We start from the raw sequence: 11,140 nt of genomic DNA on the forward strand, positions 1-11,140 counted from the left end.
ACAAAAAGATATTTGTCATGTAGTTTGAACTGATTTTAGACCTATCCATTAACATGTGAAATGATCATTCGTGTGCGTGATCATTATAATAACAATTAGTAACCAAGGATATCAAATAAATTGTATGGCAAAGTGAGCATTTAATGCTAAGAAAAATACCATTCCTAACTAGATTGAAAGTAAATGACAATCAATATATTGAAAAGTGCATAATCAAATGATAATTCATCTTAAAAAAGAAAACATTGAAACCCTATCGCACAGCCGTAAGAGTTTATTCAAATATTAAGCATGATTTTTTTATCAATAATTTTCCACAATTTTAAGAGAAAGACTTGCAAGAAGACTATTTTAAAGCTTTTTCCAAGGAATTCTATTTTTAGAAGCTTTTTTTGAAATTTTCGGAAATTTTGAATGTTTAATTCTTCTAATTTTTATATCTTTTTTTTTATATTTTCGAATCTTTAATAAAAATAATTTTTTATTTGGAAAATAGGGACTTGGCTGGGCACCAGGGCTCGGTCAAAAAACAGGCTGCCTTCTAATACCTCGTGGGTTTGGCGAACCAGGCTTTAACAAGCTCCATTTACAAAATGATCTAAGCCCACCTTTCGAAATAATTTTACTGAGCCCAAGCTCAACTAAATACCAAAACCAGCCCACATTTGCCAAGCTTCAACTTGAGTCCAACGCCCACTAATCCCATCGCCTAGAGGTCAGCCCAAAATTTCTGATTTCCCTTCCTCATTCATTCTGTCCCCCATGCCCCTCTCCAACGTTCCCTTCTCTTGCGTTGTTCAGGTCCTCATCTTCCGGCTCGAAGACGGCGACGAGCAGGCGAGCTCGTGACAGATCGGGCTATATGGCATGCCGCCTTGGCATCTTTGAGCCGGGATCCTCGGGCAAGGGAGGTTCTAACCGAAAAAGAAACTCACCGGCGACGCAGAGATTTGGGAGGGAAAGATGGTGTGCTCGAGGGCGTCGGCGAGAGATCGTCGGAGAGGGTTCAGGCGTGGCAGAGCTGCTGGAGAACTCCTTCTCGCTCTCGAGTTTCACTCTCCTCCTCAACTCTCGCTTGGATCTCCCTCTGTTCTCCGAACCTTCCTCGTTCGATTCTCGAGGCCGCGTGAGAGAGGAGCGCACTTGACCAGCCCCACCTCCGGTCCTTCACCGCCGGGACGTCACCTCCTTCGCCACCGGAACGCTACCACCGCCGAAGATGTTGAGAGCACAGTCGGCTCTCTCTCGCTCTTTCTTTCTCCAAGAACCAGCCTCCCTCCGGCTCACCCTCTCTCGAGCTTGCTCTTTCTCTCTGTGTGGCTCCCACGAGCAGCTCTCACCGTCTCCTTCTCGAGCAGCGCTCGCCGTCTCTGGTTTTCAGCCAAGCCCTTCGAGAAGTAGCCCTCGCCCTTTCTCTCCATCTGTTTTCAGCCGATCAAGAAGCCCTCTCGAGCTCACTCCCTCTTTCTCTCCCGGTCTCACTCACCGGATCTCTCTCTCTCTCCTCTCCTCTCCTCTCCTCTCCTCCGGTTCTCTCCCCGTTCGAGGAAATATTCAGTGGTTTGCTCTCACCACATCATCAGTTGACGTGGCAAGCATCATTTTCTTCCATCCAATTACAGCTTGACACATATTTGCTGATATGGAATTAAATAAAAAATAAAAATTATCTCATTTCACCACTGTCTCTCTCTTCCTCCTCTGTTCCTCCTTCGTCCACACCACCAGCTTGACCGAGTCACCCTCTCCGTCATCTTCCTCAATTCGTCTTCGGCTTTGTCTTTCTCCCAGCGTCTGTTCGTCTTCATCTTCGGATCATCGGCCAGATCTGGTTGCTTCGTCTTCCTGCTGTCACCATGGTAGCTTGGGGAGAAAATATTACCTTTTACTTTCTAGTTTTCTCCCCGACCACCTCACCGCTCAGGGAGAAAGTATTCATGGCTTCATCTTCCTCCCAGCATCTGTTCGTCTTCGTCTTCCGCCATGGCCAGATCTGGTCACTTTGTCTTCCTCCAGCATCTGTTCGTCTTCTGCCATGGCCAGATCTTCATTTCAGCATCTGCTTGTGTTCATTTCGCTGCGACCGAGATGCTCAGAGAATCGCTGGGCGAGATACTGGTCGAGTTCTATCCATTCACAGGGAGACTCGTCGGGAGTGACAGGAAGATGGCAGTGAGATGCACGGGAGAAGGTGTCCCGTTCGTCGAAGCGATGTCGGAGGACGACATCGGAATGCTGGGCGACATCAGCATCATCGATCTGCCAATGCTGCGAAAACTCATGAACAACAGCGATGGAGCCCAAACCATATTGGAAAAAACCTTTGCTGACAGTGTAGGTAATGTTTTTATAATACTGGTTCACTGAGTAACTTCTTTTTATTAGAGGGCCCGTTTGAATATGACCTACTTCTGTACATCCCCGCTTACAGTTTATCGTATAATCCGGGTGACAGCATTCAAGTGCGGAGGGATCACCCTCGGCATTCTCATAAATCACGTCGTCATCGATGGTAAAGCCCTCACGGACTTCATAACTTGTTGGACTGATGTGGCTCGAGCCAAGCCGCTTTCGATTCGTCCCTTTTCGATCGATTGGTATTGTGCCCGAGGTGACCTTTACACGTCGATTTCCCCACCACGAGTATGCTCGGATGGATTGTGTCCCAAATGCATAGTCAACCTCTAAACCAAGCCCCTTGTTTACAAATCATTCTGCTTTGAGCCACTCACTCTCGTAAAACTAAAGAAAGCGTCCACAATCACAACCAACGATGGCTCCTCTATAGTCCCTACGAGCTTCGAAGTCATATCGGCGCTCGTGTGGATTTTGTGAATTAAAGCTCTCAGAATCGATCCTCATGAAACAGCAAAGCTTCTCATTGCAGTCAACAGTCGATCCAAGTTCAACACGCCGTTGCCGAGCAGCTACCTCGGGACTGTTCTTGTTTGGTCCTATGCAGAGTGCAGAGCGAGTGAACTGATTCACAAGCCCTTCTCGTTTGCTGTCCAGACTGTGCACGAGGCGCTCCGATGCGTCACCGACAGTTACATACAGTCGTCCGTGGACCACATCGAGATGAACACGGTCGTGGTCGATCGTGAGGGCAACACTTGCTGCATCAGCAAGTGGAGTCGGCTCCCTTTCTACAAGACGATTTCGGGTTCGGCAGGCCGTTCCAAGTGGCACCAGCTACTGTACCCCACAACGTCGTCTAGGTCTCTTCTCATAGCGCGGAGAGCGATAAGTTGGTCGCGTCACTGGGGCTTCCTCGCGATGCCATGGATGTTTTTGCAAAATTGATTCAGTCTGAGCTCTCACTGAAAAGCAAGTTTTTAGCCTCATATATGAAAATGAGTACTTGTGTTCGTTTTGGTAGACATGGGTGAAGTCTAAGGAGGACCATTGCAGAACCTGTTGGGCTGCTTATGTCTAATGTAATATATGATACGCTTCCATCAATGAAAAAAGGGAATGTTAGAGAAACAAATGTCAATTCATGAAAAAGTAATCACAGCATACGCTAAAAAAGGCAATGTTAATTACATTATAGCCAAAGGTTTTACGTATCCACTTGTGTAAAATTATCTAAACACATTTAGAATAATCGATTCACTACATGACAAGGCCAACTCTTTCGAGTGTTTAGTATGCCCTATTTATTCATCCATCCACTTTACCACATTATTTTCGTAATCCCTTTTTTAGCACTACTATATATTTTTAGCGTTTGGAAGAGTATTGATGGATTGTCTTTTCTTCATGCTATATATTATCTGTTGAGGTATACGTGTGAGCATATTACAAGCAATATTCCATCTTTGGGCGACTAAATAGGATTTGACCAGTTAATAAAATCTAGTTGAATTATAATTTATTACTTAAGACTCTTAAATAAAAGTAATCAAATGACATTATATGTCAATGGGTTCATATTCCAAAAGGCATTCCTTGAAGGAACTTAGAAGGTGGAGTTTTGAAGAGCTCTAAAGATTTAAGAGATTGGGGATTGGAAAACTTTAGTTTGTGAAACTTGCACAATAGTAAGGTAAACTTTTTGTTTCTATCGAGTAGTTTCAACTTTGTGAATTGTGCTCGATGTGATCCATCCATTAAATTCTTTGTTGGGAAGTGTTGATGCGGCACTTACTCCATAAGTGATTATAAGTTATGCTGTGATGTGGCACTTACTCCATAAGTGATGATACGTTATGTTGATACGATGACCATTGGTTTTGACAAGTCACTTTACTTTTATGTTTCCTCCCCCCAAAAAAATAAAAAATAAAACATTAGACAAAAATACTTGGGCCATGTCATTTTTGCGCAAGTCCATTTAATGAGCAACATGTGTCCTATTTGAGCCCACATGTGAGAAATGCTCCCTTTTACCTCTTTCCCTCTCATGCGATCCTTTACTCTTTGTTCTCTCTCCCCCTCTCCTGCAAAACACGCCCTAGTCAATTGCCTTCACCATCGTTTCATCCATTGATCCCCACTCCGACAATGGCTCCACTATTGAGGTTGTCCACTGCCCCTACAACCACCCCCGGGTTCAAGAACAAGCCCAAGTCTCCCATTGCCATTACCTGCAACCTCGAGCCCTCTTTCAACCCTTGCCTCCTCAAGGTCCCTTGCGGCTCCAATATCATCCCCTCCCTCCACAGGTCATCCACCGCCCCCACAAGTCCAAGAATAAGCCCAAGCCCCCCTATTGTTTGCGACACCGAGCCTTCTCTTAGCCCCTACATCCTCAAAGTCCCTCGTGGCTCCAATGTCATCACCTCCCTCCACAACTTCTAGATCTAGATTGAGCCCTCGCTGAATCCAGGAAAAGCAACCCTCACCTATGATCAGTCGCCGACTATGGCCAAGCACTGGCCGTGAGCCAAAGGGAAAGAAAGGACAAAAAAGGAAAGGGAAATAAAGGAAGAAATGGTGAAGAGAAACAAGAGGTGCATAAGAAAGGAAATAGATAAAGGGAGAGAGGGGACATGTGTCACTCTTTAAATGGACTTGAATAAAAATGAGGCATACCACTTGTACCCCCAATAATTTCTCAAGACTATCCCTGCATATTGCAGACAACCACCACTGCTTAACTTTGTTGATTGACCTTGAACGAAGGTTGTGACCATTAATTGAGGTCCCGCTGCAAACAATGATGATGACAGACGATGGCAACAAGGAAGAAGGTGATGGAGCGTTTGTGGTGGAGAAAGAGTTTGGCAAAACTCACGAGGAAAGTGAACATGAAAATGAAAAATAGAAAAGCACATCCTTTAAATTATTCAAGTTTCCTTTGGTAATCCTTCTCAACACTTTTGCCGAATAGGCGAGTCACATGTGAGCAAGTAGGCCGTGTTGATACACATTATGTGACAATTCTTCTAACGTAGTTACTAGTTCAAGTCACATTTCGTACTCGATTGAACAAGGATAAAAGTTCGGGTGATATTGAAGGAGGCAAAAATTCATGCTCCTCTAGTGCCGCTACCTCTTTTGTGTATTGGAGCAAGTAGTGCATAACACAATAAATAATGGTTTTATTATAGCCAAGTCTCATGATATCGCTAGTACCTGAACTTTCTTCCCCCTTAGAATGTTGTACTCAAATCTTGTGGTCAATCAAGTATCTCAGCTTTTCAAATTAGGCTCAATGTGAAGTCTCTGTTAAGTATATCATTATGTAATGTGAATTTGTTGGCATGCCTTGCTAATCGATGCCATTTAAGATCAATTGGTAATATGGCTCACTCACTTAGAAAATTGTGTCATTCTCATTTAGGCATTGGGTGATGAGAAGGCAAAGAGTATGGCCCCATTTGGTTCGGCTTTGGGAATGGGCTTTGGGACTCTAAAGTCCCTTGGCCAAATGCAAACATGTTTGGTTCAATTTTTTGTGCGACTTTGGCAATATGCAATTGCATCTCCAAATGACTCTAAGGGCCCTTAGTCCAAAGCATGTCTAGAGGTCCTTTGGGAACTTGCATTTTCAGAATGCAAGCTCCGGTTACTGTTCATCACTATTCATCTTCTATGGTGGAGAAGCTGATTGGAGGCCGACGACCGCTGGCCAAGGGGTCGCGCGCACCGGCGACTGCCGCCTGAGGGTCGCTCGACCCTAGCGACCGTCGCCGAACCACATGCGACACCTGGGTCACACAACCTAGGTGACTGATGGCTTGAATTGCGGGTCTTCGTGGCCAAGCCTTAGGTCACCCAGCTATGTGGGTTCCATGCATTAATAATTTCAGTACAATATGAATTCCAAAGAGAAAATGACAACCTCTTCTCGCTTCCTTTGCAAATTCCAAGATGTGATCCTCATAAAACACATGAATCATGAGAATTTGTGAAGGGAGTGAGAAGAGCATGATTCATGTGTTTTATGAGGATCACGTCTTGGAATTTGTGAAGGGAGTGAGAAGAGGTTGTCATTTTCTCTTTGGAATTGGGTCTTCAAAGTCATTTTCTCTTTGGAATGCATACTATATTGAAATTATTAATGCTTGGAACCCACATGATTGGGTTGACCCAGGGCTTGGCCACGAAGACCCATCAAACCTTGCACATATAAATACAGACTTGCTCTAATTGCTGTAACTCAAAATTCAAAAATTTTAGAAGTTGAAATTGCTCAGGTATGTGCCTTTTTTTTTTTTCTTATCTTGCACATTAAATATGCATTCAAGTTTGATTAATTTTAACTAGAGTTTTTTTATATTAAAATATTGACGTGAGTTTAAATATTACATCTATAGTGATACTTATAAGCGAGAAAATTGGTCCGTGTCTCTATCAAGTCAAATTCGACTGGAAAGTTGGTTAGATCCCAGTCAAAATGCCATCAATTGTGAAGAAATAAAAGTTTAGTGCTGATAATAAAAATCAAAGTGAGGCAAATTGATTGCAAAATCTACGAATGCTCATAGAAAATCAACACTTTTAAAAGAAAAAAATTTCTTAAAATGATCGCTTGTATCACTTAGCATAATGAATGTGATGAAAATATTTTCATCATTAATGATAATCTATAGATATAGATTGTTACTAATAATAAGAATATTTTCTGTTGGTTAATCGGTTAATTTTCTTAATGTTTCATAATTGTTATCCACAGGATGGGTACCGCAATTCTCAGAGGGACGTTTGAGTCATTTGAGGATGAAAGCAAGAATGGTACGTAGCATGTGCATTTTGAATTTAATCTGCATTTACTCAAATATATAATAATATATTTATATTTAATTGGCAAGATCATGTAATTTTTCATACAACCAATATAAACAAATATGGCTGGTCAATTTCGTATATGACTGATCAATGTAAGAGTTTTTCTAATGTGGATTATATTAATTGATATTGTAATTTACCATTTTATTACGGTTAGGGGTGTTTGTAGCAATTAGCAAGTCGAACATTTACCATGGTATCGCCCAAAGCCTGCTAATAAATAAATAGAGCTTTGATTATTCTGTGCAAAGAAGCAGGAAATGAGAAGCTGAGAAACACTGGAGCTACAAGAAAGCTTGATGTGAAGATCACGAATGCAGTTCATGTTTCTCCGGCGAGGGAAACGTTTGGTGGGCTCTACGCTCTCTCGAACCTTGACCAGACCTTCCCGTACGTGATTGAGAGCGTGCTCGCCTTCAAGGGCGAAGGGAGGGGAAGGCGTCCCGCTGCGATTGAGACAATCAGAGAGTCGCTGGCCAAGGCATTGGTCGAGTTCTATCCGTTTGCGGGCAGACTTGTGGTTGGGAGCGACGGGAGGATGGCAGTGAGATGCACTGGAGAAGGTGTCCCGTTCGTCGAAGCGACGTCGGAGGATGACATTGCAGTGTTGGGTGATATCAGCGCCATCAATCCCGCCATGCTGCGAAAACTCGTGAAGCACAGTGACAGAGCCTTGACCATATTGGAAGTACCTTTGCTAACGGTGCAGGTAAATACTATTGAAAATGGTGGGTTTCACTAGATCCGACGGTCTTATTTAGTTTAGTACACATAAGTAGATATCCACTTACAGTTTATCATGAAATCCAGGTGACGATGTTCAAGTGCGGAGGGATCGTCATCGGCATCGTCATGAATCACGTCCTCATTGACGGGAAAGCCCTCACGGACTTCATAGCTTGCTGGACAGACCTGGCTCGAGCCAAGCCGCCATCAGTTCTTCCTTTTCTCGATCGATCGGTGTTGCGCCCGAGGCAACCTCCGCGTGTCGATTTCCCCCACCATGAGTATGCTCCAACAGACCGGCGGCCCAGACGCGTGGTCGACCCCCAAACCAAGCCCCTCGTTTATAGATCCTTCTGCTTCAAGCCACACGCTCTCATTCAGCTCAAGAAAGCGTCAAGAATCACAACCCCGAATGGCTCTTCCGTAGTCCCGACGACCTTTGAAGTCATATCGGCGCTCGTGTGGATCTCGCGAACCAAAGCTCTCGGAATCGATCCTCACGAGACAACGAAGCTACTCACCGCAGTCGACGGCCGCCCCAAGTTCAACCCCCCACTGCCGAGTGGCTACTTCGGGAACGGCATTGCTTGGTCCTGCGCTGAGTGCAGTGCGGGCGAATTGACCCATAATCCCTTCTCGTTCGCTGTCAGGACCGTGCACGAGGCGCTCGCATCCGCCACCGAGAGTTACATAAGGTCAGCCATCGACCACATCGAGTTGAACAGGGTCCTAGTCGACTGCGAGGGCAGCGCTTGCTGCATCAGCAAATGGAGCCGGCTCCCTTTCTACAAGATGGATTTCGGGTTTGGGAGGCCGTTCCAGGTGGCGCCAGCGACAGTCCCCGACAGCCTCATCTTGGTCAGTTCTCGGAGCAGGGAGAGCAACGAGTTGGTTGTGTCCCTGGGGCTTACTCGCGACACCATGGATGTTTTCTCAAAGTTGATTCAGCATGAGCTCATGCTAAAAAGCAAGTTCTAGTCTCATCTATGGATATGAGTATATGAAGCTTAGTTTTCGTGCCCTTGGTTTTAAGTAGGACTAGCGCAGTGGTGTTGCGCCACTTTTGCCAATTGTTTTATATGATATGCTTCCATTAATAAAGTGACGTACTTTCCAGAAAAGGAAATCTTATAGATACAAATATAAATTTATGAAAGAGCACCCATAACATACAGTAGTAATGTGAAAAAAAGTTCTATGCATGAGGTTTTGTACACCATTGATCGGATATTAAGAGTAAATTAAGGGCATATGAGGCCATTTGTGTGAGAAAATATTAAACACACAAGTTGTGGAAGGAAAGAAAGTGAAAAAAAAAGAAAATAAAAAAGAAGGGAGAAATGGCAAAGAAGAAGAGAAATGGAGGTGTGAGTCTGCAAGAGGAGAGAGAGAGACAAGGAGAGAAAAATTTGACAAATGGGCCATTCATGGACACGTCGCTTAATAGATGGGCATCTACTTTGTGGTGCTAGCACAACTTGTGTAGCTAATATTTTTCCTTAATTTTGAGTAAGACTAGCATAGTGATGTTGCGCTCCTTGTGGCTGTTGTATTATATGACATGCTTCCATCAATGAAGTGATGTACTTTCTATAAAAAAAAAAAAAGGAATCTTATAGATACGATGTCAATTTATGAAAGAGTGGTCATAGTATATAGTAACGTAAGAAAGTTTTACACGGGTAGGGGCAAATAGAAAGTTTGTGTAAATTTTTTCTTTACACTAATGGTGTGTGTGCTATTTTTTTTGTGAATTAATGGGTTTGTGTTGAGTGTTTGGTAAAGTACCACTTTTTAGGCACTATCTATATATCTTTAGCATTAGGAAGAGTATTGTTGGGTTGTCATTATCCATGTTAGGTATTCATTAATGTACAAGTGTGAGCGTACCATAGAGAAAAATTATGTATCGGCTAATTGAAGAGGGATTGAGTAGTTAATAAATCTAGTAGACTTATAATTTATTGATTTAAACTCTTAAAAAAGGTGATTTAATAATATGATTTGTTGATGGGTTCATATTCTTGAAAATCTACTCTCCAAGATAAGTTTTATTCTTTCCAAGAGTTTTAGAATTTTGAGAACCAAAGAGATATAGCAAGGGGTGAGCATCGGTCTAGGGTCAACCCTGGACTAATCCTGAACCGGCCCAACCCTGCTGGTCTTGGTTCGATTCTTAGGGAGATCGAGGTGGTCCTTGGTCTTAGGATTCCTAGACCAGCACTGTGCGGGTTAGTCTTCGGTCTTGGGAGTTTAGGGTCAGTCCAACCCAGACCAACCTTGATTCTATATATATTATATATCTAATATATTATTTATAATTTTTTATATAAAGAAAACTACAAAATAAATGGCATCAACAACATTAAATAGCTCATTAGTGAGGAGTTCAAGTAATTTTACTCTATTTTTTAATAACTTAGATCTTTTAATGTCTTTTACGGCATCAACAACCATAATTTACAAAGGAGAAAAATGTTTTTGTGAGGAGTCCTCACGACATTCAAAAGGGCATAAATAGCTCCTCACGGCATACTTCTCTATTACTCGTTCTCTTCTATCTTATTTGTCATCTTAGTCTTTAAGCAAAATTGAAAGAAACAACTTCTCCGCTCGCCACTTGACACTCGCCTCACTAGCTTTGGGTCACTCGTATCACTTGCTGCTCGATGCTTGCCTAGCTTGTTGTTTCCTACTCGACGCTCGATGCTCACCCCACTCGACATTCATTGCTCACCACTCTTAGCTGGCCTCGCTCTTTACTGAACCCATAAGGTCAGTCCGGTCCTTGCTCGCCTTTTTAGGGAGTACAAAAAATGAAACAAAAAATTATCGATTGATCCCAAGTTGACTCTGGAACTAGACCAAACCCATTGGGTTGGTCCAGTCCTCGGTTGCCCTTTTAAAGAGTACAAAAAATGAAATAACTAAATTATCAGTTGGTCTCGGGTTGATCCTGGAATCGGACCGAACTCATTGGATCAGTTCGGTTCTCGGTCCTAAGCTCAATAGGGTCGATCATCAATCCCAAAAATTGAGGACCAGTATTGTGTAGGTTGGTCCTAGGGTTAGGAGGTGGGTCGGCCCAACCCGGACCATGCTCACCCCTAGTAACGATGCCATATAGCTACAATTATCCATGTGTTGCTATTGAACAAAAGGTCCAATATTCATATTG

The 11,140-nt window shown here is 43.2% G+C and overlaps 2 protein-coding genes across 2 annotated transcripts; both read left to right on the plus strand.

The window, feature by feature from the left end:
• Nucleotides 1-1,983: 1,983 nt before the first annotated feature.
• On the plus strand, nt 1,984-3,303 carry LOC108960798 (omega-hydroxypalmitate O-feruloyl transferase-like). Its single transcript, XM_039302452.1, has 3 exons — nt 1,984-2,338; nt 2,432-2,611; nt 2,870-3,303. The coding sequence occupies exons 1-3, from the start codon at nt 1,984-1,986 to the stop codon at nt 3,301-3,303; spliced, it is 969 nt and encodes a 322-aa protein (XP_039158386.1).
• A 1,203-nt stretch (nt 3,304-4,506) lies between these two features.
• On the plus strand, nt 4,507-8,940 carry LOC120288465 (omega-hydroxypalmitate O-feruloyl transferase-like). The gene is made up of 4 exons (XM_039302453.1): nt 4,507-4,667; nt 7,124-7,182; nt 7,488-7,945; nt 8,047-8,940. The coding sequence occupies exons 1-4, from the start codon at nt 4,507-4,509 to the stop codon at nt 8,938-8,940; spliced, it is 1,572 nt and encodes a 523-aa protein (XP_039158387.1).
• The last annotated feature ends 2,200 nt before the right edge of the window (nt 8,941-11,140 follow it).

This window comes from Eucalyptus grandis, chromosome 9 (genome assembly GCF_016545825.1).
Source record: "Eucalyptus grandis isolate ANBG69807.140 chromosome 9, ASM1654582v1, whole genome shotgun sequence".
NCBI lineage: Eukaryota > Viridiplantae > Streptophyta > Magnoliopsida > Myrtales > Myrtaceae > Eucalyptus > Eucalyptus grandis.

What these genes read in the sequence shown, in the direction of transcription:
- LOC120288465 (XM_039302453.1), top strand. Translation starts at nt 4,507, where the DNA reads ATGGCTCCACTATTGAGGTTGTCCACTGCCCCTACAACCACCCCCGGG. An exon ending in TGAGGATGAAAGCAAGAATG is followed by an intron (nt 7,183 to 7,487) that starts GTACGTAGCATG and finishes TTCTGTGCAAAG; the next exon opens with AAGCAGGAAATGAGAAGCTG. An exon ending in TACCTTTGCTAACGGTGCAG is followed by an intron (nt 7,946 to 8,046) that starts GTAAATACTATT and finishes CATGAAATCCAG; the next exon opens with GTGACGATGTTCAAGTGCGG.
- LOC108960798 (XM_039302452.1), top strand. Translation starts at nt 1,984, where the DNA reads ATGGCCAGATCTGGTCACTTTGTCTTCCTCCAGCATCTGTTCGTCTTC. An exon ending in AACCTTTGCTGACAGTGTAG is followed by an intron (nt 2,339 to 2,431) that starts GTAATGTTTTTA and finishes CCCCGCTTACAG; the next exon opens with TTTATCGTATAATCCGGGTG. An exon ending in CGATTGGTATTGTGCCCGAG is followed by an intron (nt 2,612 to 2,869) that starts GTGACCTTTACA and finishes CTCATGAAACAG; the next exon opens with CAAAGCTTCTCATTGCAGTC.